General features: G+C 42.4%; 4 protein-coding genes across 8 annotated transcripts; 3 read left to right on the forward strand and 1 right to left on the reverse strand.

Annotated features, from left to right (window-relative positions):
• The first annotated feature begins 590 nt into the window (after positions 1 to 590).
• On the forward strand, positions 591 to 7095 carry LOC103983171 (calmodulin-binding protein 60 D). 4 transcript variants are annotated; one of them, XM_009400360.2, is made up of 9 exons: positions 591 to 779; positions 958 to 1154; positions 2010 to 2085; positions 2889 to 2947; positions 3441 to 3934; positions 4017 to 4177; positions 4253 to 4456; positions 5662 to 5899; positions 6265 to 7095. In XM_009400360.2, exons 2-9 carry the CDS (start codon positions 1024 to 1026, stop codon positions 6867 to 6869), a joined length of 1968 nt encoding a protein of 655 aa, XP_009398635.2. In that variant the 5' UTR covers positions 591 to 779; positions 958 to 1023; the 3' UTR covers positions 6870 to 7095. The 4 variants fall into 4 exon arrangements, with proteins under 4 accessions (XP_009398635.2, XP_009398636.2, XP_018680924.2 ...); XM_009400361.3 differs by having other exon boundaries at positions 606 to 900; positions 994 to 1154; XM_018825379.2 differs by having other exon boundaries at positions 606 to 779; positions 994 to 1154.
• A 348-nt stretch (positions 7096 to 7443) lies between these two features.
• On the reverse strand, positions 7444 to 8799 carry LOC103983498 (vegetative cell wall protein gp1-like). The gene has a single exon (XM_009400710.2). It carries the CDS (start codon positions 8797 to 8799, stop codon positions 7444 to 7446), a length of 1356 nt encoding a protein of 451 aa, XP_009398985.2.
• Positions 8800 to 9451: 652 nt separating this feature from the next.
• On the forward strand, positions 9452 to 15647 carry LOC135610788 (uncharacterized). Of its 2 annotated transcripts, none has more exons than XM_065105720.1 (16): positions 9452 to 9640; positions 9724 to 9752; positions 9836 to 9947; positions 10112 to 10161; positions 10837 to 10933; positions 11034 to 11123; positions 11276 to 11338; positions 11464 to 11538; positions 11795 to 11860; positions 11976 to 12053; positions 12888 to 12998; positions 13121 to 13198; positions 13345 to 13464; positions 13948 to 13991; positions 14064 to 14121; positions 15243 to 15647. In XM_065105720.1, exons 1-16 carry the CDS (start codon positions 9608 to 9610, stop codon positions 15249 to 15251), a joined length of 1113 nt encoding a protein of 370 aa, XP_064961792.1. In that variant the 5' UTR covers positions 9452 to 9607; the 3' UTR covers positions 15252 to 15647. The 2 variants fall into 2 exon arrangements, with proteins under 2 accessions (XP_064961792.1, XP_064961791.1); XM_065105719.1 differs by having other exon boundaries at positions 9476 to 9640; positions 10064 to 10161.
• Positions 15648 to 17790: 2143 nt separating this feature from the next.
• LOC103983169 (plasma membrane ATPase-like) lies at positions 17791 to 24194 on the forward strand. The gene is made up of 16 exons (XM_009400357.3): positions 17791 to 17969; positions 18804 to 18923; positions 19024 to 19260; positions 19345 to 20106; positions 20189 to 20311; positions 20412 to 20516; positions 20589 to 20733; positions 20814 to 20978; positions 21066 to 21304; positions 21384 to 21416; positions 21517 to 21598; positions 21675 to 21835; positions 22058 to 22231; positions 22438 to 22620; positions 22714 to 22895; positions 23901 to 24194. The coding sequence occupies exons 1-16, from the start codon at positions 17919 to 17921 to the stop codon at positions 23995 to 23997; spliced, it is 2859 nt and encodes a 952-aa protein (XP_009398632.2). The 5' UTR covers positions 17791 to 17918; the 3' UTR covers positions 23998 to 24194.
• The last annotated feature ends 2658 nt before the right edge of the window (positions 24195 to 26852 follow it).

Consider the following 26852-nt stretch of genomic DNA (forward strand, 5'->3'; position numbering starts at 1 on the left):
ATACCCGCCTCCAAAGCTGGGTTGGGGCCCACCGAGGCAGCGCGATCTCTTCTCGACGTCACTCTTCCCACCTACCTGCCGTCCCAGCGATGGATGTGGGACCCACGAAGATGCCACGAAGCGCGCGATAAGTGAGCAGGTAAGGCAGTCGGGTATTCACAGAAGAAAAGGGATTACGATCCGTGGGTTTGAACGTTTAACGGATGTGGTGATGGCGCAACGAGCACTTCGCCGTGCCGACCCGCTTCTTTACCCGCAGGATACCCGCCTCGAACGCACCGGTGGGGCCCACGGAGGCAACGTGACACCTTTTCAACGCTCACTTTTCCAAATTAGCCACTCCCCAGCGATGAGATGCGGGACCCACGAAGATGCCACGAATTCCGCAATAAGTGAGCAGGTGACAAAGCGGGTACGTCGAGGAGAAAAGAGATTATGAACAGTTAAGAACCGCCACGCGCTTCACCGGGCCTCGGCTTTTCTACCTACTGACGCCCGGATGGGCTGCCCAGCGCGATCCAGCAAACAGCGTATCGACGACGGGATATCCCTTCTTTATCCAATATAATATATATTTAGCCTTCGCGAAGAGAGAGAGAGAGAGAGAGGAGACACACACATTAAAGCTAAGCGAACACGAACCAAGACTCTACTCCCAACAATTGGACTTGGAGCCGTCCCATTGCGGCGCTCAAAATCCGCCTCCTCTCTGTGGCTTCCGTTGATTCCGATCTCCCTGGCGGGCGGTATCGCGATTTCGTCACGAAGAAAGCGGGAAGGTTCGCAGTAGCTCGCCTTTCCTCGTTTTTTTGGAGTCTCCGTAGATTCTCGGCGACTGTTTGTCTTTTGGGATATTTCGGACCGTTTCTGGCCGGAAAGATACGGATTCTTCCGCTTCGGGTACCTAAGATCGTAGCTTTTTTTAGTTCCCGATGTCTGCTTTTTTACCTTGTTCAGGAAAGATCCGGTTTTGGTTTGGGGGGTTTGCTTCAGATCTCAGGGATCTAGGGTTTGGATCGCGGAATGCAGCGGCCCGGGAGGTATGAACGGCAGGGGACGAGTGCGATGCCGGGGGAGAAGCGGGGGATGGATACCGGTGACGGGGACGAGCTGCAACCCGAGCCCAAGCGGCCTAAGGTCCCGGCTCTTGCGAGGTGAAGATCTTAGAACCTCGAACCAAAAGGAAACCGACTTGGAGTTTGTTTATCCGGAAGATGGTTTAGCCCTTTTTCCCCTGGGGAAATTTTTTTGTGATATCTTTTATTTTGCTTGCCATATGATGGTTGAATCATAGCTTTACCTGGTTCCTTTGATTTCTGTCTAATTCGAAGTGACTTGTCGGGTCATTAAAAAATAGTAGAAAAGTCTTACAGAGTTTAATCTGCATGAATGGAATTTTGCAAAGCAGCAGCAGAAAAAAAATTGTGGTATGCTGCAGCCGGTGGGAAATTTTATCTAGAAACACCAGTGAATCTGGGGTTTCCAAGGCACCCATTTATCCTCAAAGGCTTATGGAGTGACATTTGGAAGTTAATTAGGCACACAATTAAATTCATATATCTACTATCCACAAATATCGACTTGAGGAGTAATATCCAGAAGGAAATTAACTACCTCAATGAATTAGGTATCTGGATGTTGTATAGATCTTAACATTTTGCTATCCTATTGTTTTGTATCACTTCTTATATTTATATTCTACCTGAAATCGAGAGAAAAACTCGTGTTATTGTTTGCTGTTATTCTTATCAGAATAGCTTCGATTCTGACAGCAGGAGCAAGTGGCTGAAAAAAAGATTTAAAAAACCTAGTTCTAGCCTTTGAGATGTGTCACTGCATAAATATGTCCTATGCAAACATTATTTCTAAATTATTTTCTGGCTTATTGTTTGATATCTATGATTTGAGCATACTATTCTTTAAGGACAAAGTTGAAACAAAAAAAGCCTGTTTATCTTCTTATGTATTTCATGTTCTATTCAGTGTTTTATTTTCTTTGCACTTTGCAGTGTGATTGTTGAAGCCTTGAAAGTGGATAGTCTGCAGAAAATCTGTTCATCATTGGAGCCCATCCTTCGTAGAGTTGTAAGACAAATATCCTGTTTCATGACAGATTTCTTGAAAGTATCCATTCCTGTGTCATTTACATTTGGCAATTTGAACTACTATTTTCATCATTACAAGAGCTTTCTGGATCATGGATACTGGGACATTACAGTAATGAAGTTTGCATATCATATATCCATCAGATAGGTGATGTTAGTATCCCACCTGAATTTCCAGATGAGGTTTCTTAACACCTACCTGATAGACATTAGCAGTAATATCCTTTTGTGGACTTTAATTTTTTTTAACTTCATCTGGGAAGGAGTTCTAGTTCATGACATTGTATTAAATTGAACATGCTATTCTTTCATTTTTAGACCCTTTTGCGGTTTATGCTGCTTCACTGGGATGTTATTCTGGATCGATTCAAAGGCTATTTCAGTCCTGTGCCAGAGAGGTCTACTCTTGTTTGCTATTGCCACTTTCTTTCTTGCTTGATTTGTTGTTTCTTTATCAACCTTAGATGTCTTCGTGTTGTTTTTCGGTGTTCTCTAGCTTTTACTCCTTGCAATCAGTTTGGTTTCCAAGTAAATTGTGAATTTAGTTCCCACAAGTAAATGGCAGGAAAAATGTGAAATTGATGGCTTCATTTTTTCTTAGTGTCTATTGGTTTTCTTACATATGTTGATAATGTCTAATCAGCTGCACTTAAAGGGACATGGTTCTTCTGTGACTCTGTCACTTCCTGTTAATAAGTACAATGCTGCATCTTTACTCATTTCTGTAAGTACATTGCTTTGCTTGTTTGTCTGCTAATCGGATGTTATCTTATGCTTAAATAGGTCAGTGAGGAAGTGGAGCGAGCTTTGGCAAGGCTTGGTCCTGCAAGGATTGGTGGAAGGTATAAAATTGTTAGACCATCTACTACACTACCAAATGGAACCTTTGCAAATTGCAACTAGTTATCATCAAACTCTTTTTTCTAAGCGTAGGAAACCAATGTTCATATTACACGGATTAAACTTTCTTCACTTTTTCTGTACTTCCATTTAGTTTTGGTATAGAAGTTTCCTAGAGAATTGTCATATGCCTGCAACTTTTGTTCTGTGAAATTAGTTTTTATGAATCTGCAACAAGAAATATGATCTAAAAGATTATTATTTCCACTTGAGTGGTTGTGATATGATCTGAAGATCAAATCTGACCATCAATTAATTTAACCAAACTTTCTAGTTTGGAAGCTACTAGAATCCAGAAAATGTAGGTGAAAAAGGTCTTAAATGAATGCCACTGGAGAGTTAAGACTACTGCAGCTAACAGCATACAATACCTGAAGATGAAAGAAGAATATTTCATATTTTGGGGATAAATCTTTCTACCTGTTACATTTGCAGGAGTTCACCAAAGCGGATTGAAGGGCCTGATGGAAGAAATCTACAGCTACATTTCCGGACAAGGCTGTCCCTTCCTCTTTTCACAGGTGGAAGAGTAGAAGGGGAACAGGGAGCTGCAATTCATGTTGTTCTTTTTGATGCAAACTCTGGCCATGTTGTAAGCTCAGGACCTGAGGCATCCGCCAAACTGGATGTGTTGGTTCTTGAAGGTGATTTTAATAATGAAGATGATGAAAATTGGACTGAAGAAGAATTTGAGAGCCATGTAGTCAAAGAGCGTGAAGGAAAAAGACCACTTTTGACAGGGGACCTGCAGGTTTCGTTGAAAGATGGAGTTGGTACCCTTGGAGAGCTTACTTTTACTGACAATTCTAGTTGGATTCGAAGTAGAAAATTTAGGCTTGGCCTGAAAATTGCCTCGGGCTACTGCGAGGGTGTTCGTATACGGGAAGCCAAGACAGAAGCATTCACAGTTAAGGATCACAGAGGAGAATGTAAGTCTGACCCTACTGCCATTGTTATTATTATTATTTTCCTTACTAATTCTCAGAGTTTTTCTCTTTCATATCATTTTAGTATACAAGAAGCACTATCCACCTGCTTTAAAGGATGAGGTTTGGAGATTAGAAAAGATTGGGAAGGATGGTTCATTTCACAAGAGGTTGAACAAGTGTGGAATTTTCACAGTTGAAGAATTCCTCAGGCTTGTTGTTAGAGATCCCCAAAAATTGCGTAATGTATGTGTTGATGTATGGTTTTCCTGGTAAATTCTTTATTTTGTACTGTTTTTCATGCGTATAATGCCATTATAGATCCTTGGAAGTGGTATGTCCAATAAGATGTGGGAGAGCCTTGTGGAGCATGCGAAAACTTGTGTCTTAAGTGGAAAGTATTATATATACTACTCAGATGAAACAAGAAATGTTGGTGCTATCTTTAACAACATCTATGAATTCTGTGGCCTAATTGCTAGTGGGCAATTCTATTCAGCAGAAGGCCTGAATGACAGTCAGAAGGTGAGTAGTATTCACACACTCTTTCTTGCTATTTCAATATGTGGTGTTCCAGTTATTGATTACAGTTGTCACCAGTGGAAGTTAAGCTACTGATCTTGACAAAACTATGTTATATGAGATTTTCTTGTAGGAATGAAGCAAAATCAGGCTGTTAAGCTAAAAATATTTGGGTTCTTATGGATTATCTGTCTTGTATTATTCCATCTAATATTTTTTTTATCATTAAAGGTCTTATTGTATTGATTTTTCACACAATGCCACTGCGTTGAACTTGGTTGCTCAGTTCTTTCATTGATAGAAACTAAGGATTTAAATACCAGCAAAAATGGTATGTTTGTGGTTGGTATTTACTAATCCAATTGAGTACTCATGGTTGAATATTTATTCAATGATATGAGCAATATAAGTTGGTAAATGATCTGATATGGTGGTACCATACTTCTTCCATATGCTACTGGAACCAATATCAGACTGGTATATAAATTCTTGATAGACACAACCAATAGACAGCCTTCCATGTCATATCCACTGTTCCAGTAGCTCCTGCTTTGTTTAACATCCTGGGATCTCATGGCGCTCTGTGTTGCCGTTAACAAAATAGATCCTGTTATTGCTTCACTGGATATTTATTGTGTAAAAGATGATGAATTATTGTTAGGCAGGGTAATTTATGATTATAGGTTGAAATAAATCATTGCCCATAACATCTTCTCTGTACAGCTTATGGTCTCTTCACCTTCCAATCTAAAGCAAGTAGTTTAAGTCCTTAGCCATTCACCTTGTTTGTTGGCTCAATTATCAGCAACTGGAATTAGTATGCAATAACTGTATTGTTTTGAAGAATGCTAACAGGACCAACACTTGAAACAAACTTTTAGATAATGTAGTATAATGTGTCATCCCAACGTACCATACCGGATCGAGCAGAGGTCAGTATTTGATATTTGATTCCTTGAATGAAACCTTGTCTACTTTTAGTTTAGGAAAATTACAAACTTGATGCATAAAAAGAAGGGATTTTTCTGTCGACTCAGATTTCATGGTTGAATAATGAGAGAAGTGTAGTTTCGTCTGTTTGATGAAATATATGTACTTAGCTACTTCTGTCCTGGAGGTCTTTCTTCTTCTATATGCACATCTGACCTGGTTACCCAGTAATTCAATTGAAACTTTGATGATGAACATGTTTCCTTTATCCATTGTAGGTCTTTGCAGATGCATTGGTCAAGAAGGCATATGATAACTGGATGCAAGTGATAGAATATGATGGTAGGGCCCTCTTGAACTTTACAAAAAACAAGAAAGCACCTGCTGCGCAAAAGGAATCTCTGTTGGCTTCATCAAATTATCCATCTTCATATGATCAGCAAGTCTCTCAAATGCACTCACAAGCTTCAGCCTCTTCAACAGAACTTTCAGCTGAAATGGGAAATACTACAGGAGGTGAGGAACCTTTGATATCATTGAAGTATTTATTAGTCTTGTTATGCAATACATTGTTTACTTAAACAATTAAGTAGGACGAGGCTTGAACAGGATAGTTTGCTAATTGGGAACCCTAAACCTACTTCAAGATACTTGAGAAAGATTCTATTTATATGATATGATGAAGTTGTGACTTTCTGGATTTGCCTTCTTATTCCCTACTTTTGATGAATGTCTGAAAACAAAACAATTTAGTTGGGCAACAAGTAGACAATTCGGTCCATAGCACAAGTATCGTCATAATGGCTTTTGTTTTCTAGTTGGAGCTGTAGACAACTTCAGAGAATTTACTTGGAGTCTAACTGTGGCTTTCTTTTATTCAGGAGGAACCATATCTGCCGGATATAGCGGAACGCAGTCTGCTAGATACCCTAACCTCACTCAACATGTGGATTCTGATGCCCATATTTCCACTGAAAGCACTTCATCTACTCCACAGAATCAGTTAGTTGGCTCCACACACCAGACCCAATTCACAAGAACTGATGGCACTAGTCTGGCACCAGCCCCACCACAGCAGGCAAGCATGGAATTGCAGTCATTGGGCCACACTGTACAGCAACCAGACCTGAGCACCTACGACGACTGGTCCCGCCAACGGGATAGCCGCGGCATAGATGACTTCTTCTCGGAGGACGAGATTCGCTTGCGAAGCCATGAATTGCTCGAGCACGATGACATGCAGCATCTGCTTCGCGTCTTCACCATGGGGGGAGCACCCACTGGCCTTCATGATGATGGATATGCCTTCCCATCGTACATGCCCTCACCATGTCCTGCCTTCAACTTCGATGACGACCGGAGCCGTACATCTGGTAAAGCTGTTGTTGGGTGGCTGAAAATCAAGGCAGCTATGAGGTGGGGAATCTTTGTCCGTAAGAAGGCCGCCGAGAGAAGAGCTGCGCAGCTTGTCGAGCTCGAAGACTAGCTCAAGTCCTTTGTTGTCATCGTCGGCAAGGGCTACATGTTGTGAACTTGTTTGCTTGTTAGTTGGTCCTGCATGTCAACTATATATAAATATATATATATATAGGATGATTCAGATTGTTTAAGTTTGGTATTTGATTTGCTTGTTGAAACTGACTATGTTGCCATGTGACAACTCATGTATATTATGATTCTTGACCTTCTAAGTTTCTATCTCCTGACTACTACATTGATGTTTCCTGTTCAATGCACGAATTCTTTCCCAAAATCGGAAATAATTGGATCGTTGTTGATCCACAATGATTGAAATGTACTTGATCACAGTTATTTTCTGTTTATTTTTTAGAGTATTTTAATCTTCTCAGAAGAGAAAAGAATCAGAGACTGTATAACCTTCGGTTTGGAAGTGAAAATCCAATCTATTATTATTCTACCTGCAGGTAATCTATGTCTCGTCATTTGCATCAAACAAACAAAGTGTCTTCCACACAAAGACTGTGTTTGGAGGTTGACCATCGGGCCAATGCATGGCCCGTGGAATCCAAGAACAAGACATGCAAGAGAAGTCCTTCCTATTAGCTTCTACGAATCGTTGAAAGGACAGCCAAGAGGACGGCGCCCATGGCAACAGCAACGCTGGGCACCACGGCCATGCCATGGGATGCCGGACTTTCTCCGCTCCCAGTATCCGGCCCGGCGACACCACCAGCATCCGATGGAGATCCCGCCGGTGGTGTGCCTCCGCCAACTGGAGAAGGCGGAGACACTGCAGGCGCGTCAGAGGCCGGTGAACTCGGCATGGGGCCACCGGGCGCGCCGTCCGAGGAAGCCGGCGCCATGTTCGACGGTGCCGCAGTAGGCGCCTTCGACCTTGGTGGATTCGATGGAGACGCACCAGGGGGCAACACCATTGGCGGCCACCTCGCTGGAGCAGGCGCCTTCGACCTTGGTGGATTCGATGGAGACGCACCAGGGGGCAACAACATTGAAGGCGACCTCGCTGGAGTAGGCGCCTTCGACCTTGATGGATTCGACGGAGACGCACCAGGGGGCAACACCATTGACGGCCAACTTGCCGGAGCAGGCCCCGTCCTCGGTGCCAGAGTGGGTGGCCGCCTAGGTGCAACCTTCGGCCCCGCCGACGGTATCGGAGATTGCGACGGCGCGCGGCGGCGGGGGATTGGGATTGGCAGAACGTTCGACGGCGGGACTGCAACATGCGGCGCCAACTTCGGTGCGTTCGACGGGGCTGCAGCTTGCGGCGCCTGCTTTGGCGCGTGCGACGGGGAGGCACCAGGGGGCGGCGCTTTCGACGGCCACGTCGATGGAGCAGGCGGCGCCTTCCTCGGGGCCGCAGCTGGCGGCCGCGTAGGTGCGCTGCTGTTGTTTGAGCTCCCATCTCTGATCCCGGGAGGAACGATGAGGCCGCTGATCTGGACCACGGAGATGTCATAAGGGTGCGTCAAGATGACCCTCACGAAGTAGGAGCTCAGGGGCGAGCCCGGCACCGCGGAGCCGAACGCGACCTGCCCGTTCTTCAAGTCGGTGACGTTGAGGAACCCGCTGAGGCCGGAGGCTCGTCCGGAGGCCTGCAACATCGTCGTGAGGATGGCGGTGTGGGACGAGAGCTGGTGGAGCTTCTCACTGTCTAAGTAGTCGAGGACCACATGGAGGGCGATGATCTTCTTGATGACCTCGTCGGGTTGGCCGGACTCGGAGGACAAGGCGCCGTTCTGGACGGCAAGGATGGTGACGCTTTTCCGGGTGCTGATGTCGGCGGACAGCTGAGTCCGGATGAGGAGATCGTTGAAGGTTGAGAAGTCTGAAAACTGCGCGAGGAGACGCGTGACGTCGAAGGCGATGACGGATGGGACGAGGAGGAGGAAGTGCAGTGGTAGGAAGAAGACGGACGCTGTGGAAGCCATGGCCATGGTCGGGTCATACACAGTGCGCAGTGTCGGAGAGCGTGGAAGAGCACGCGGGCTGATAGATATAGACACGACGAGGGTTGAGAAAGGTTGAACCGTTTCCGGCCTATTTTTGGGTGGCTGTGTCCCAACGAAAAAGGGAGGAAACGGTTTAGATTGGAGGATGGGAGAAGAAGAAGGGGGAGTGTCGAGTGCGTGATTTCATTACGGATCGAAGGAAGAAGTTTGACTTTTTCTCCTGGATCATATTTCTTTTTATTGTTCAATATTAAATCATAACATAAAAGACAATTCTCGTTATTATTATTTTTACGTTAGTGGAAATTTACGTGGAAAGCACCCATCTCAACGAGAATGCAATTTCTCCGCATCAACCAGAAGCACCAATCTCAACGCAGCGTGAAACAGTCTACAGAAATTGTCAAAACCACCCTGTTTCGTTACTCCGGCGAAGGGGCCACCGCGGACTCCGAGAAACGGATCCGCACATGGATCCGGATCCGAGATTGAATTGCTAACCCCAAGAAATCAACGAGGGATGAGGAGATCCGAAACCCGACTTCGCTCCGGCGCCCGCTCGGGTCCTCTGCGGCTCCACATCTCCCCGTTTCGGGACCGATCTCGTTTCCTCTCGAGCGCAATGCACGGCCTGCGACGCACGTTAGCGTCGTGCCTTGTTTAGCATTCGTCCCCCGTCGCTTTCGACTCTCAACCCAATTTGAAATTTGGGGACAGCGGCGACGAGATCGGAGTCCAAATCCCTCCGCCTCGCCCTCCTCCCGACGAGAAGAAGCAGCTCCCGAGTTCCACCATGGCGGGGACTCACTCCGAGTTCGATATCGGGGTAAAATCCATGCGAGATCCCCTTTCTCCTCCTTCGCTTTCTTCTTCTAATGGCATTTATGATTAATATTTCCCCCAATGCAGGCATCTGCAACGCCCCCATTCGGGATCCGGTGAGGCGATCGCCCCCCTGGAGCGGCCGGAGCCCATTTGCTCTCTTGATAGCTTCACTTAGGGTTATGATTCCGTCTTGCAGGGAGTACGCCTTCGCGGATGCTGGGAACCTGGAGCATTGTTCCAAGTACCTCAATCAGACGCTGGTGACGTTTGGATTCCCGGCTTCCCTCGATCTCTTTGCCACAGATCCCGTGCGGTTTCATTCCACTCGACTTTCTTCACCTACTTGCATAATTTCCGATTTTTGTTTATACGTCGTTAGTCTATTTGCTCGATTTATATGATTTGAAGGACATGTCGGTGCCAGGTCTCGATCGCGAGGACCTGTAACTGTATTTATTCTCTGCTTCAACAGAGACAGCGGGACATCGAGTTCAGGGAGGCCTCCAACGATCAAAGACAAAGGTGAATTTGTTTTCTTTTCTTGTTTTTATTTGATTTCGCAGTGAAGTGTTCCTTTTAATACTTAGCGATGCGTTCACAAAGAACGGTTCTTGTTTCTGTTTGTTTTTTTACCATTTTATGAGTTACTACAAACTGGAATGTGTGCGGTTTGGCATTTAGGTACCAATTTCACTGTTAGTTCAAATTAAGATTTCTATCTATGAACGCAGAATTTGAAAAGACTAAAAAGAATCCTGCATGGTGTCAAGTATGTGTGGCCTTGGGTGCTTGAATTTTACTTGATTTGTCCAATGGATGATAACTTTTATCTTTGATTATTTCTTTCTTAGTTGAATGTAATTGTCAAGATGTCGCTGTATAGCTGTAATGCTGTTCACTTTTGTTGCTCTCCAATCTCAGTTTCAGTCTCATGCTGGGTTTAGTATTCTTTCTTTTGACACATTCTGTTCTATTGAATGTCCACAAGAATTAACATTTTCTTCCAAGTGTTTGCATTCTTATATGGTCTTCTTTGTTTGCTTTGATCTTACCACGATATGGTAATTTACTCATTGCTCCAAGAAATTACTGTGAGGTAGCTCTCTGTTCTTTTCTCAAAAGACTGTTTATTTAGTTGTTCAAAAATATTTTATGAACTATTCCTACGGTTCCATAATTTATTATTCTGTGCTGCAGATTGCAATCTGATATTTCGAGATTTGAGGCAAAAGTTGAAAGGCTTGAGGCACAATTAACTGCAAAAGATCGAGAGTTAGCCACTTTGACAAGAACGGTTTGTGAAATTTTTTTTAAATATCACCTTTCAAATGTGATTGAGCTCCCAATTCTTTTAGCCATTGTCTTATCAATGATCTGTCATTTCCCATTATTAGGAGGCTAAAAACACAGCAAATTTGAAAGCTCAGATTGAAAAGTTGCAGCAGGAACGAGATGAGTTCCAAAAGATGGTCATTGGAAATCAGGTGTTATTACCTTTGGACAATGTTTTGTGTATTCTTTTTCATCTAGTTCAGGGAATGATGTTTTTATCTTAATATTTACAATGTTTAATTTTGTCTTCTTTTCACTTGTGCTGGACAACCATGACATCTATCACTCCCTTTTCTTTCATAAGCAAGTGCGCACACAACAAATACATGAAATGAAAAAGAAGGAAAAGGAATACATAAAGCTGCAGGTAATGATTATCATTGTACTGATTTATTTTCCTTTTTTCTCTTTTTCTGCAAGTGTATTATTAATCACATTGATATGTCCAAATGCATCTTCTCAGCCTTGGACTGTTGCTTTGTTTTTTTGTAGGAGAGACTAAACCAAGTGTTGATGGAGAAAAAGAAGGAGTCTCGGTCAGGAATGGAAATTATGAATCTATTGCAGGTATATAATAGTTTAAAGATATGTGATATGTGATGTCAGTATTCACCCTGCTCTGTTGGCATAAGATACCCAATCTTTTCTAACAATTCATTGTTAGCTCCCAGCCAGATGATTTAATGTCAAACCTTTCTTGATCCAGTATCCACAATGATAGTTCACTTTTCCTTTGATACCATTGTGCTGTTTCAGATTATTTGAAACAGCGCCACCTTATGTAACTTGCCCCATGTAAAGGAACTTAATATCATTGTCACAGAAAGAAGGGCGTCAGCGTGGGACATGGAATGGTAAGAAGGCTGACAGTGACTTCTATAAGATGATAGTAAGGAAAATCTCAAACACTGTTTTACACATGTACATAAATATGTTGTTTTTATAAAGAATTGTTTAAGTGTTTCGTGCTGTTCGTATTTTAACACTCTGATTACTACCTATAGGTTGATGCATATGAGGTGAAGAAGAAAGAGCTGATGGCAGAGAATTCTGATCTGCGGGCTTTGTTACGTTCTATGCAGGTTAAAAATTGTAACAATAAGATTATTGTCTGTTTGATTGAGAGTGCTTAAGCATTTAGAGTTTGTGTCTATACATGTATGTGTGTGTATACACACACACACACACACTATGTATGTGTATATATATGTATAGGGGTGTGTGTGTGTGTGCATGCACCGATGATGGCTGGTCCAAGTCAGTGAAGAAAAAAAGAAGGGAGAAGCCAAGAAATAAACAGGGCAAAAAAATTACCTGAGGGCTATGTATTCTTTTTTTTTCACTCCTCTAACATCATATACAGGATGGCTTTGCTGTCTTCCCCTTCTTCTTTCCTTTCTGCACCATGGAGATCTAGGGTTTTTTCTTGACAAGAGAAGGTCAAGATTTGTAACCCGTGATCATCATCTCGAATCCTGACTGATCCTCAAGAAACATAGATAATATTGTGCTGGTCCAAATCTATAAAAGAGTTAATCAAATGTTACTAAAGCAACCGTTTATAGACTTGTATATGCAATCTTATGTAAACTTGTCTGGTACAGAGTGATCTGACCTGGTCCACACTGACTGTTGCAGATGCCCATACCAGCTGGTTTGAGATTACAATCCATGAGCATGACGTAACGGATCATTTCAAGTTGCCATGTTTTTCTTTGATAGTTTTCTTTTTTTTTAAACACTAATTCATCTTAGTCAAATAAAATATCTTTTAAGTGGGTTTTCCTTGTATTTTGAAGTGTCATAGTGGTATTTGAACCATAATTCCAAAATCATCATTGAAATGTACTATTCTTTCTGATCCCTATTTGACAGAACTGAGACAAAAATGACTGCCTATTTGAACTTTTCTTTAGATGGATATGCGTGACTTTCTGAATGCTCCAAATGGTCTACCACAACAAACTTCCGCTGCAAATGAAAAAGAGGATGCAGGATCTCCTCAATCCCCATTAGGCGGCAGAATGGTAGGGTGATAAATGTCTTTCTTTCTTAAATTGCAATATTGTTACAGTTGGTGGAGGAAGGAACCAAGGGAAAAAAGTAGGTTTTCTCTTAAGTAACTTTGTTATTCTATGTTTTTTGGCAGGATGTCTTTGATCTACCTTTTCACATGGCCAGAGATCAGATAGAAGAGAGTTTGCGGACTAAGATGGCTTCAATAAAGGTATGGTTCACTGGATCTCACCATGGCACATGATGTCTGTTCCCTTTGTTTTCTTTGTTTCATTCCTGTACAATTAGATGCTCAAGTTGATATATTAGCTTTTTTTATTTTTTTTATTTACTCTTATCTCTTTTTTCTTGTTACAGGCAAGGATGTCACAGTTGCAGGATGCACAAAAAGGAGCTGAGGTGACCTGTGAAGCAACTGAAAGGGAACTCGAGCTTGAAGCTCAACTTGTTGAAGCTAGAAGCATTATTCAAGAGCAGGTTAAAATATACTTTCAAGCGTCATACAGATGTCTTGATTGCTAATTGTAGATCAGTAAATCTTTAGTTTTACCGAGTTTCATGGAATGATTTGACCCTATATTATGCCTAAAGTATTATGTAGGAAAGAAGATTTGTACTGTAATCTTATATGCTTCTGTTTTATCTGCTTCTCAACTGCAGAAAAACTTATGCTTTGAAAGTATCCTGTTGCTTTTAAAATAACATGAATTAGTTGTTTGCTTGACATACTGACTGAGAATCACTGGGCTAACATCAGTCAACAACATGCCCAAAAGGAATTTGCGTTTGACCTTTAGAGCTTGTAGGTACCATATGCTGTAATAAGGGATACATGGCTTTATGGTTTTTCAAAGTAGAATGTTTTATTATCTAAATCTACAATGTATTTAAATTTGCCTAATATTATTGAAGTGTGTTGTAGCTAGGAGTATGGTGACCTCCATTTGTATTTTAATGCAGGCTTCAATAATGTCAAAGCATTTTGCAAAAAATGACAAGCCAAGGTAATTCCCAATAACTCATTTTTGTCACATTTATCTATGGCTGCTTTCATATTTATGTTTCTTTCTCTTTAGGAGATTGAGCAGCCAGTTTGATGCTGAGAGGGAGGTGATCCTTTCAAAATCTGCCGAGGTGCACAGAATTAGTATATTTAGATTTATATTTCTATTGCTCATGTTTTCTTGTTGATGCCTTTTGTTGATGTGTCTTTACTTGTTGTGCATATATTTAAATTTAAATTTAACTTGCTTTTCACATATTTGATTTCAGTTTTCTTTCGCTTAAAAATTTAATTCTGACTTTTGTCTTTATTTCTTTACTTGGCTTTCATCAATCAAAACAATGTTAACAATAAACAATATGGATCGTTCTTAACTCATAAGTTATGCATGAGATTGGTGTAGTTCATATCTAACAGTGAATTGTTGAAATTAATTCTAGAAAACATATTTCTGGTGTGAATACTGACTATATTGTACTGTGATGAATTGTCTATTTTAGACAACAGACCAAAATATCATGTAAATACTAGTTAAGCTAAACTATTATTTTTGTTGGCTCAATTCTTGTGTGTTCTTAAAAGAACAAATTAAGTTGAAGATCACTTTGCTTATGTAACAAGGAAATAGAAGATCCAGCTAGCTGGAGGCTTGGTGTATAAATTTCTTTTTGTTCATGTTATTCAGATTCTATAGGTCATCAAACCATTGATTTGAATTAGCACGACCTTGAGTTATTTATGGGAAGCACCTAATGCCAAGATCCTTGTTGGAACATCTATATATCGAATCAGGCCATCTATATTTTATACATCAACAAGATTGCTAGAGTTTAAACACAGAATGTTGACAGCGCCACTTGGATATGCATCAAGATGTGCATATATAGTGAATGATTGTTCAATGTCGTTGCCCATGACAGATCTCCTAACCTATTTTTGATGGTGGCAAAGCTTTTTGCATCTTGAATTTTGCTCTGTGGATTCCAAAGCTGTGTATAGCAATGACTGTTCGATAATATCTTCGCAGAAGAAACCACTACGAATTCTGGCATCAGTGAATTAACGCACTTATCACCATTCAACTACATGAGCATATGCATTCCAGGAACTTTATACAAAATTACAAACTATTAAATTCATCCTTTTTCATGAGTGGCAATTATGTTTCTTCATTAAATTCTTTTTTTTTTTCCTTTAATTTTGATGGCTACCATAATATAAAGCACTAATCATGCTGTTATTGTCATCCTAGGAGGTGTAAATGCTCAAGAAACCAAGGTAAGCTGATGGCGGTGAAAAGCTAATCTTACCTTTACCTAGATCTTCCAGTTATCTCCAAGCAGCTGGGATGGCCTAAAACATTAAACAAATATTGTGTGGTATCGATACTCTGTGATACCCTAAATCTACAAATCATGAGGATTCAAAATACCCCACTGAATCCACCAATGTAGCTCAGTCTATTGCTGCTTGGTAAGTCTAAAGCAGTCTTGTTTACTGTAGTGGCACTCGATTTGAAGCTATAATTAAATATTTTGGCTCATTTCTGTATGCTTGGAAACTACAGAAGTACAGAACCATTATTTCAACTGTTTGGAATTGTTCTCTCCACGAAATTTGATGAAATGTTCGGAAGATTTATTCTTGCTTGATGGTACTGGCTTTCCAATGCTTCTTATTAGGTTCCTTTCTGTTCGCATTTCTCATAGCAAATCTTGATTGTATATGTAATGCAGTACTGCTAAGTAATGGAGTGTTGAAAGTTACGTACCGAATAAGGAATTCACTCGTGAAATGAATCAAAATGTCAAGGAAAAAAAGACAAGCAACGATATATCGTCTTCGTCATGCTAAAAATCTATTCGGATGTCTCACGTACTGCAGGCAGCAACCGCTCGACGACCGCTCGCAACCTCTCAACGAAGCACTCCATATGAAGCCTCTGCCGTCACACCCTGCTCGCATCGACGGCTTCATCCCTGCGACTTGCACGCCTTGGACATCGAACCTTCGACTCCCCACCGCCGCCGACTCGATGAATCCGATCATGGGCTCGCCGACGGCCTCGTAGTTCTCCTTCGGATCTCTCATCTGAATCATCATCACCAGAACCATCCCGTCCTTCCTCGTCGCTGTCTTCCCCTTCTTCTCCGCCACCTCGCCGGCTCTTCCGCCGCTTGTGCCCATCTGGATGCGAAGCCCCTCCAAGGCCAACCCTTCCATGTTCTCCATCGAATCCAGCAGCACCGCCTCCACGAAATGGTCCTCGCTTCCCATTATAACCTTCTTACCCTTGATCTGACCCTGTTGATGCCCGCTTAAGTTGCTCATTGACATCGACTCATGCAGGCACTTCCACAGATCCCCTCTCCGCAAGGACGCCATCCCACACACAACCTGCTCGATCTGCAACTCATTAGATGTATTCCACGAACGCTATACAAGGAGGAATTGGATCACCTCCGCTGCGGTCGTAGCGTTCTCCTCGATCAATGGCGTCGAAACTTGCATGACCAAGCTCCCCCACGGCCGGCCTATTCTCCTGATTTCATGCAGGTAGCTGCCGTCCGCCAACCTCGCCATCTCCGCGCGACCGTTCTCTGCCTTCACCGCGGGGGAGTTCTTCAGGCACACCGTTAGCCGTTTCTCCGTGCTCAGCCACATGTCGAGCTTCCGCAGCTCCTGCTCCAGCCGCCACGCTCTCCTCCAGTAGGCTTGAGCTGCGGTTTCCCCGTCGCCACAGAGGGACGGCTCGCGCGCAGGCGGTTGCGGGTGCGCGTCAAGCGATGGCGGCTGGCGATGGGCGGGGGGTGGCCGGCAGAGGGAGAGGTAAGACTTGAACCTCGAGCAGCCAGTGGAGACGAGTGCAGGAGACGGGTTGTGTCGCCTGTGGCTGCTGCTGCCGTTCTCCATTGCGGCCTTACACTACCTTCTGCTTCCCACGTCGAACGCTTGGGCTTATATGAGAGGTAGGGATATGTTTGCTTCTGTAGTGCATTTTGTCGTGCTGTTGCGATAGTGTCGGACTCTCGTATCTTGAAATCTATATATGGAGGTCTCTTCAACGGTCGTGTCTTTGAATTTTAGATTAGCGGACTCTGCTGACATTTATAATTGATTTATTTTCTTACATCAATTCGACATATAATATAATGTTCACTAATCATCTTTACCAAACATTTTTTGGGGGGCTTTGATTTCCCTGTCAGAAGAATCTTTGGATTCCCAGATACCTTTTCCCACACCCTACTCCAAGAATCCGCCGTGGAATATACTTTCCCTCGGAATCCCGTCGTCCACAGCCAATCTCAGTGTATAAGATGATAACAGAGACGATATCTTTTCTACTATCGACACTTTGTTTCGCACGTATCTCGATGCGAAAGGGTGTGGCTCCTGCGGATCGAGGAGATCCGGGAGGAACAGATCCGTGTACCGTCGTGCAAGTAATCGTGTGGTGATGGGTCGCGGAAGGGGGAGTATCCGACGGCTGTTAAAGGCCATGTGGTTTGCTGTGCAAAAGCTTCACGCGATGCTCCAGGGTGCGGCGCTGGAGGAAAAGCTTTGATCATCTGTTGTCCTCAGGCAGCGTTGGCGTAATGGTCCATCGCCTGTGGCGCCTTGAAATTATCTTAACGTGGGACCCATGCTTGGCTGGTGAGGCAAAGGCGGGAGGACCCTGCCTTGGTTGTTATAGGCGAGAATGAAGAAGCCCCGACACGTCATCAGGTCGAGGAAGGTTGCGGCGGCGGGGCCCGCTTGGTAGGAAGCCTGCTATAAAAGGCGGTGCCGAGCGTCGTCCCCCTCTCCGCTCGGACTCCGTACCTTCTTCCTCGCGCGGGGGCGAGAGAGTTGGAGAGATCGGCGACTTCTCTGCTTCTTTTCTAGGGTTTGCTGGTAGCGAGCGGCCCCTCGAGGAGTGGGAGAGATGGACGGGAACATCAGCTTGGAGGCGATCAAGAACGAGACGGTTGATCTGGTGAGCGACTCCATATCCCACGATTCTATTACTACCCTACTTGGTTGCTTTGATCTTGCTGCTTTGCTTTTCTTGACGTTTTGGGCTCTCCAAATTGCTAACATGGAAGCATTAGTAGTTTATGAGCGATTCAAGATAGTGTTTTCTGAATCAAAATTGATCTTTTTTATGCATCTGATGTTTACATAAAGTGTATTACTGGGAACAAAAGATTCAATTGATTCCACTTCATTTTTCTTTTTGATCTGGTTATTCATCGTTTCTTTATTCTCATGAAAAGGAAGGAATGTGAGACAGGGAAGGCAGCCAATACAAGCATTATTCTCTAGGATTTTACCTTTAATCTCTGAAATCATTCTTTAGTTCGAGTTCCACAAACAGAGATTATCTCTTAAGTCTTTTCCCTTTATTCTCGTGATCATTACTTTGAGATCCATAAGATAGTTCTTGAGCACTTCCTTGGTGGTGGTCTTTCGGCCGTTCACGTTCCTCGATGCCTGGGAAGACCCCAAAATCCTCCGTAGAGTTCCGGAGATTTTTTTGGCCCCCGGAGAAACCGTGATCGACCGCTCCATATATCCCCCTGTGATTTGTCCGGCAAAACATGAGACAAGGATAAAAGAAAGGTGTCTCTTTTTTGCGCGGCGGTGTTTGGTTGGCGCGGGAGAGGACATGTGGTGGCTGCTGTTCTTTCGCTTCAGAAAATTCACGAGGAAATTGAATAGCTTTTCGCGGTTGATTCACGCGACGCTATCACGAGAATCTCCCGAGATGCCACTGCCGCCGTCGCCATCACCATTCTGACGACGATGGCTTGTTGGCTTGTGGTTGCAGGAGCGCGTGCCGATCGAGGAGGTGTTCGAGCAGCTGAAATGTACCAAAGATGGGCTGACCACGGGGGAAGGAGACAAGCGGCTCCAGATCCTTGGCCCCAACAAGCTCGAGGAGAAAAAGGTCCTCTTTTCCTGCTTCTTTTGCAATCCGTTTCCGTTCCGCATTCTTTCTTTCGATTCCTTGCATTTGGACTGTCTGCTGTGACGATTCTGCACGGCAGGAGAGCAAAGTCCTCAAATTTCTGGGCTTCATGTGGAACCCCCTTTCGTGGGTTATGGAAATGGCCGCGATCATGGCCATCGCCCTCGCCAACGGTGGGGGGCAGCCACCGGACTGGCAGGACTTCGTCGGCATCATCGTGCTTCTCTTGATCAACTCCACCATCAGCTTCATCGAAGAGAACAATGCTGGGAACGCCGCCGCCGCCCTCATGGCTGGTCTTGCTCCGAAAACGAAGGCAAGAAACTGGTCTCGTAGTCCCACGATGTTCTGTTCCCCACACCTCTACTTATACGTGGTTGTCTCGTCTGATGAGCGACAGGTGCTCAGAGATGGCCACTGGAGCGAGCAGGACGCGGCGATTCTTGTGCCTGGCGACATCATAAGCATCAAGCTGGGGGACATAGTCCCTGCCGACGCGCGGCTTCTCGAGGGCGACCCGCTGAAGATTGACCAGTCGTCACTTACCGGAGAATCCATCCCCGTCACAAAGTTCCCCGGTGAGGAAGTGTTCTCAGGCTCCACCTGCAAGCAGGGTGAGATCGAGGCGGTCGTCATCGCCACCGGCGTCCACACCTTCTTGGGGAAGGCCGCCCACCTCGTGGAGAGCACCAACGAGGTGGGACACTTCCAGAAAGTCCTCACCGCCATCGGCAACTTCTGCATCTGCTCCATCGCCGTCGGCATTGTCATCGAGGTCGTCGTCATGTACCCGATCCAGCACCGGAAGTACAGGGACGGCATCGACAACCTGCTGGTCCTCCTGATAGGAGGGATCCCCATCGCCATGCCCACCGTCCTGTCGGTGACCATGGCGATTGGCTCACACCGACTCTCTCAGCAGGGCGCAATCACGAAGCGGATGACAGCCATCGAGGAGATGGCCGGCATGGACGTCCTCTGCAGCGACAAAACTGGGACGCTGACTCTGAACAAGTTAAGCGTCGACAAGAACCTGATCGAGGTTTTCGTGAGGGACGTGGATAAGGAGCATGTGGTACTACTGGCCGCAAGAGCATCGCGGATCGAGAACCAAGACGCCATCGACGCTGCTATGATCAGAACGCTTGGCGACCCAAAGGAGGTATCTTTTCATATTTACAAGCACCCTATTGATCATGGAGCTTCATAAAGGTTGAATACTACGTCTCATGTGTCATGCATAGGCGAGAGCTGGGATAACAGAGGTACATTTTCTCCCATTCAACCCTGTCGACAAGAGAACTGCTCTTACCTACATTGACCTTGATGGAAACTGGCATCGTGTAAGTAAAGGTGCTCCTGAGCAGGTACAGTTCTTTCCTTTATCGTCACATTTCTGTCGTTCTAGTTGTTGAATTTGTATGCATCACTACGGGGTGTCATAATTTGTTTCCTCACCGGGAATAGATTTTGAACCTCTGCAATTGCAACGAAGATATCCGCAACAAGGTCCACTATGTCATCGACAAGTTTGCTGAACGCGGGCTTCGCTCACTAGCTGTTGCAAGACAGGTTTCTCTTCTTGTTCTTGGCAGTTCTGTGGTACCGCTCCTTCCTCATGGAACTTTGTTTTCTGTCCTGCAGGAAGTCCCGGAGAAGTCCAAGGATCGTGCTGGAGGGCCATGGCAATTTGTCGGCTTGTTGCCTCTGTTTGATCCTCCAAGGCATGACAGTGCTGAAACTATTCGCAGGGCACTCAATCTTGGTGTCAACGTGAAGATGATCACTGGCAAGTTGGATCAGTCCTTGTCATTTGTATGTTGATACTGTGGTTTTCATTTATTCCTAATGTTGTTATGTTCAATCCAGGTGACCAGCTTGCAATCGCCAAGGAAACTGGCCGAAGACTTGGAATGGGCACCAACATGTATCCTGCCTCTTACTTGCTTGGCCAAAAGAAGGATGAATCTATTGCTGAACTTCCTGTAGATGAACTAATTGAGAGGGCTGATGGATTTGCCGGAGTTTTTCCAGGTCAGCGAAATTTTCTTTTGTTATCAAATTGTCATAGCTTTTAGTAGTATAATGTACAATTGACTTTAACTTTCGTTTATGAAATAGAACACAAATATGAAATTGTGAAGAAATTGAAGGAGAGAAAGCACATATGTGGGATGACTGGAGATGGAGTTAATGATGCTCCTGCTTTAAAGAAGGCAGACATAGGAATTGCTGTTTCTGATGCCACAGATGCCGCTAGAAGTGCTTCTGACATTGTCCTCACCCAGCCTGGGCTTAGTGTCATCATCAGTGCTGTTCTTACCAGCAGAGCTATTTTCCAGAGGATGAAAAACTACACGGTAGGTGCTTATGACTGCTGTTATAATTCCTTGCTTCCGATGTCATTTTGACTTAGCTCTTGATCTTGTTTTGATGTAGATTTATGCTGTCTCCATCACTATTCGGATTGTTGTAAGTTCTAAATTGACTTGCCTTCAATATAAATGTCTGGTTTTTTGTTCATGATTTTTCTTTCAGTTCCATGATTCTAATTTCCGTTCAATCTCTGTAGGTCGGTTTTATGCTTATTGCATTGATTTGGAAATTCGATTTCTCACCCTTCATGGTTTTGATCATTGCTATCCTTAATGATGGTGAGCTCTTTTGTTAAACAGCTTCTTTTGCATGTTCTTGCCTTTGAATTTCTCCATCATGATTTCCTAATTGCAGGTACAATTATGACGATCTCAAAGGACCGTGTGAAGCCATCGCCAATGCCTGATAGTTGGAAGTTGAGAGAGATATTTGCTACCGGCATTGTGTTTGGTGGTTATTTGGCATTGATGACTGTTATATTCTTCTGGGCCATGAGAGAGACAGACTTCTTCCCGGTGAGCACTGTTTGTTCTCTTTTCCTGCAACACAGAAATCTCAGGCAGAACAATGTTTGGGATAGCTCATTCTGCTTGCACTTATGCAGAATTGCTTAATTGAAAACCTCACTTAGTGCATTCATGATCTTTGTAATTAGTTACATTATGTTCTCTGTTTCCAATGAATCACTGCAGATATGATCATACATCTGATGCCAGTTTCATGTCATGCCTTTGCAGGATAAGTTCAAAGTTAGATCATTGAGGCATAGCAATGACGAGATGATGTCCGCTTTATATCTGCAAGTTAGTATAATCAGTCAGGCTCTTATATTTGTTACTCGATCACGTAGTTGGTGTTTTGTTGAACGGCCCGGACTTCTCTTGGTCTTCGCATTTGTTGGTGCTCAGCTGGTAAGACACTATACTCCTGCATTTTGACCTTTCCTTTGTCTCTGGATATTGTTCTCTCTTCATTTGAATGACTTAAGTTGGATTTGGAAAAGACCAAAGTGAACAAACTTACAAAAACCACTCACTGGCTATGCCATGTTCTTCATGAAAAATCTAATTATAATTTGTTCATCCTGATGACTAAACCAAACATTTGCTTCTCACAGGTTGCAACCCTTATAGCTGTTTATCCCAAGTGGGGGTTTGCACGGATAGAAGGAATAGGCTGGGGATGGGCCGGTGTCATTTGGCTTTACAGCTTTGTGACATTTGCCCCTCTTGACTTGTTCAAATTCTGCATCCGCTACATTCTAAGTGGAAAGGCTTGGGATAACCTCCTTGAGAAGAAGGTATCAATCATTATGAACTGTACATTAGCAGTTCCATCTCTCTCTCTCTCTCTCTCAACATCTCTTTCTAAGTCTGCTCCTATGAAATTTCAGATTGCCTTCACCACCAAGAAGGACTATGGCAGGGAAGAAAGGGAAGCTCAATGGGCAATGGCACAGAGAACACTGCACGGTCTCCAAACTCCGGAAAATGCTAACCTCTTCTCTGACAAAAGCAGTTACCGAGAACTTTCAGAGCTTGCCGAGCAAGCTAAAAGGCGAGCTGAAGTTGCAAGGTATGTCATTTTCAATTCATTCAGTTCTCATTTCAATATTTTTTTTTTTATGCTTTATACATTTGAGTTAGAAAACAAGACATACAAAAACTTAGAGTGTCCTAACTTTACATTTGGGAACAAGATATATAGATGTCCCGATCAAATGAGAAATTAATTTATGAAAATATTATGAGAAGTGATACAATTGTCTTTAGTTTAACCGGTGTTATTGCAAAACAAATTTCACTGACTTGTTTCTATTGTATCATTATTCTTCACATATTGAGACGTTAACAAACAATAAGGTATTGTGTCTGTTGAGTTGATTAGTGCATTGTTATATACAAATGATAGGATTCAAAGTCCACATGTGAGCATCATGCATGTCATTTTATGTATTATTATTTTTTATTTTTTTAAAAAAATAAATAATTAGGTATTGAATACTTTTTTCATTCAAAACTACCCCAACCATCATAAATATCTTTTACTGTGAAAAGGAGATGGGGCGACAAAATAGCAAAAAGTCATCCCTACGTTTTGAACACACACATTGTGATAGGTGTCATAGACAAAAAAAAAAAAAAAAAAAATCAAATGCAGTTATTAGAGATTTTGGGGTTTGGGAGAAAAGAACAGAAGAAGGTTTGAGATTTGACCTCATTCTTTTCTACCATATAACTCTACTTGTCGTTTGCCTTGTACTTGTATGATGGTTTTAAAAAGGAAAAAAAGAAAGAAGCTATTTTAAGATCAAAGTATGAGTTATATATATTAAGCTGATATTCGATAGTATATTTTATTGTCGACAAATATGGATAAAGTTTAGTGACATCTGCTGATCTTATTATATATTGCACGCATCACGAGTAAAGATTAATAGGATAGATTAGCCATCACACTTTTTTGCATTGTTATATATTAGTCATGAGTTTTTCGATTCTCTATAATATTTAGCAACTTAAGATTATTTTCTTAGTTCTCTTTCCATCTTTATTTATCTGATATCATCATTATCGACAGACTTCGTGAGGTGCACACTCTGAAGGGACACGTCGAGTCGGTGTTCAAGCTCAAAGGCATCGATGTCGACAATATCCAACAACACTACACGGTATAAGAAACCCCGCAACCCATATGGTGTAATTCCCCTTAAATTCTTTCTTACAAGACGTAGATGATGTTTGATGTTTGTGACTCTTGCTTTCCGTACTCTTTAAGATATAGATGAATTTGTTGGGTTATGTTCATGATGCAAATCTATGTATTGGGATCTTTCGAAGTTTGAGTACATGTTGTGGGAGACATCTAAAATCACCTGATTTTTATTAGAACAAGTTTGACACGCTTCCCATAGATCTCATCCTCCTCCGGTTGCATGGTGAGGTTAGCTCTCTAGTGCTGGGTGCTCGTGGCATCCAAAAAGCCATCACCAACCTTGAGTGCATTTACTAGAAAACAAGAAGCAACAAAAAGCATATGAAAATTTTGTTACACGAATACTGTACGCTGATCTTGATTTGATGGACATTTATGTACTGGATTAATACGACCTGACCTGATATAAAAGGTTAAGATTACGTATATTGAACATCTTGACGAGAGTTCACCATATGAGGTTCACCCATACACAATGTATATTTTTCTAAAATGATTTGTTTAAGTTTGTGTAAACTCCATGCACTAATCTTTCATGTGCGATCATTTATTTTCACGGTGATTTGCTCTTTGATGAAGCGATGGAAATAGTTTGTTTGTGCATTCGTTCGTTAACTTGTTTTCTTCTTGCGCAAGTCTGATAAAATGGTCAAAATTAGATTTACGTTTACTTTTTGTGATAAGTATCACGGATTATGTTATAAATAGAATATCTGATATTACGTTTATATATATTCATTCCTTCGATTTTATTCGTGCTTTACCTATAAATAGTTTATAGTATATTTAATGATCCTATTTTGATTAATTTTTATGATTACTTCAATCTTGTAAATACAAATTGTGTATTTTACAGACGGACATGTATAAATATTGCGTGACTTAAGTAAAATCAGCTAAATCCATTACATATGGTATCAAAGCAGGATAAGTACACTTAGGAACAGTTGATATGCAAATGTAAAAGATCAAACAGGATTGCATTAAGTCAGCCAATACACGTGATCGTTTAAGGGAAACGAGTATATAGACATCGTGAAAGGGGTTGCACGGAGGAGCGGACATCTAAAATTGATATTAAGATGAATGACTAACTCTTGGCGTAAGAGGCATCATGTGGACAAACAAGTTTGGAAGATTACATAGTATATAAAGGTTGGGATGGTTGAGTTCGAGCTATGGCTCAACATTAGCATCCAAACTTGATAGTAGTTAAGACAAGTAGAGCGCTTAGCAAAGGATGAGACCATATAATGAAGGACGGGTTGCTTGGCGATTGAAAGTTGTGCACAGCTTACAAAAGTGAAGGAAATTGCTAACTCAAAAAATTTGTTACTTATGCAAGAGCTTGTATGTGAACGATGGACTATCGATGCTATTCCAAGGTGACCAAAAGTCGACACCATAGAGTATTGAGATTTTTTCTTCGATATGGGAATGATATATCTATAGGAGACTGAAGTGTATAGTAAGTTCAACATATTACCAAGCCTTAAGGAGCACAACGGGGGCTGTATTGATAAAGAGTCACTATCTAGGAAATATGTTCGTGATGGTATAATAGTGCATAGTTTGTTTAACAATGTAATGTAGTTCAAGGAAATGATGGTCTCAGAAACTTTTAGAGGGAATGATGCAAAGAGAAAAGGTACTCCAATTAGACAAATATCTAAGAATGATAAATCTCGATTCTCTATATAGAGAATCATATACAATGACGCACACATGCTAAGAAGGGGTACCTCAAAATGATAGCTCTATAAAGCTTAACAAATCAAGCAGGCGTCTCGTATTGGATAATATGTGTTAGTCATAGGTGCCCTATAAGTCAATCACACGAATGATGACATGTGTGACATGATTCGCACTCTTTTTTCTTATTATTTATTTGATATTTTTCTCACTTTATGTTATCCGTTGCATATATTGTGATATCCATAGATCTATGCAATGAGAGTCGAATCATGATGAGATCACGATAATGAGACCGATTCGCCTTTAAACACATACCCTAAATAATTCCGGTCTATGTACCACCAAGGAGGATTCCGAATGCAAGTACCGATTAGTCTCATGAAGGGACGTGATTATATAGAGGTATGATTAGAGTAGATAGAGGATTGGACAACTTAAGAGCACATATTCACTTAAAGGAGCTCAGCAAATTAGAAGATGAAGCCAAGTGAATGAATGTTGCTATTAAGGATACAAAGGAGAATAAAATCGGTGTGAGCTATACAACATGATAGTAGAGGCCATGTATGAGAATTATGCTCTATTTTTCTATTGACCAAGGGGAACTACTCAGATAACATAAGAGTGTTGAAGTTGATAGTCGAAAGGGGTGAGGAAACAATGATGAATCTAAATGGACTTATCTACCCAAAACCAACTATCGATCAGAATGAATGTGAACTCAAAGGAGTGCCATAGTATTGCACAGACATATTATCAATGCGAAGAAAAGAATATAGATATGAGGTGATAAATAGTAGGGTCATAGGCATGACAACATGATAGTACCATAGAGGTGAGAATTTTGTCGAATCATCGATCTCTTGATCTTATGGAGGGAGAGCGCATAATCGTGAAAGGGGTCGAAGAGGTGAAAAATATGGAGACAAACTCTAAGTACTGAGATAAAGCTGAATGACAAAGGCCGGGAAACTTTGTAAGATCGATATTGATAGGCTTCTTATCAAAATAACCAAAAGTGGGAGACTTCTGTTCGATGTAGGAGTACTCAATAAAGGAACGAAGTAGGTAGTACATGATACTATATCTTTTCTATTTAGAGCATGCGATAAAAATGATAGA

This window comes from Musa acuminata, chromosome BXJ2-4, assembly GCF_036884655.1.
Source record: "Musa acuminata AAA Group cultivar baxijiao chromosome BXJ2-4, Cavendish_Baxijiao_AAA, whole genome shotgun sequence".
Lineage (NCBI taxonomy): Eukaryota > Viridiplantae > Streptophyta > Magnoliopsida > Zingiberales > Musaceae > Musa > Musa acuminata.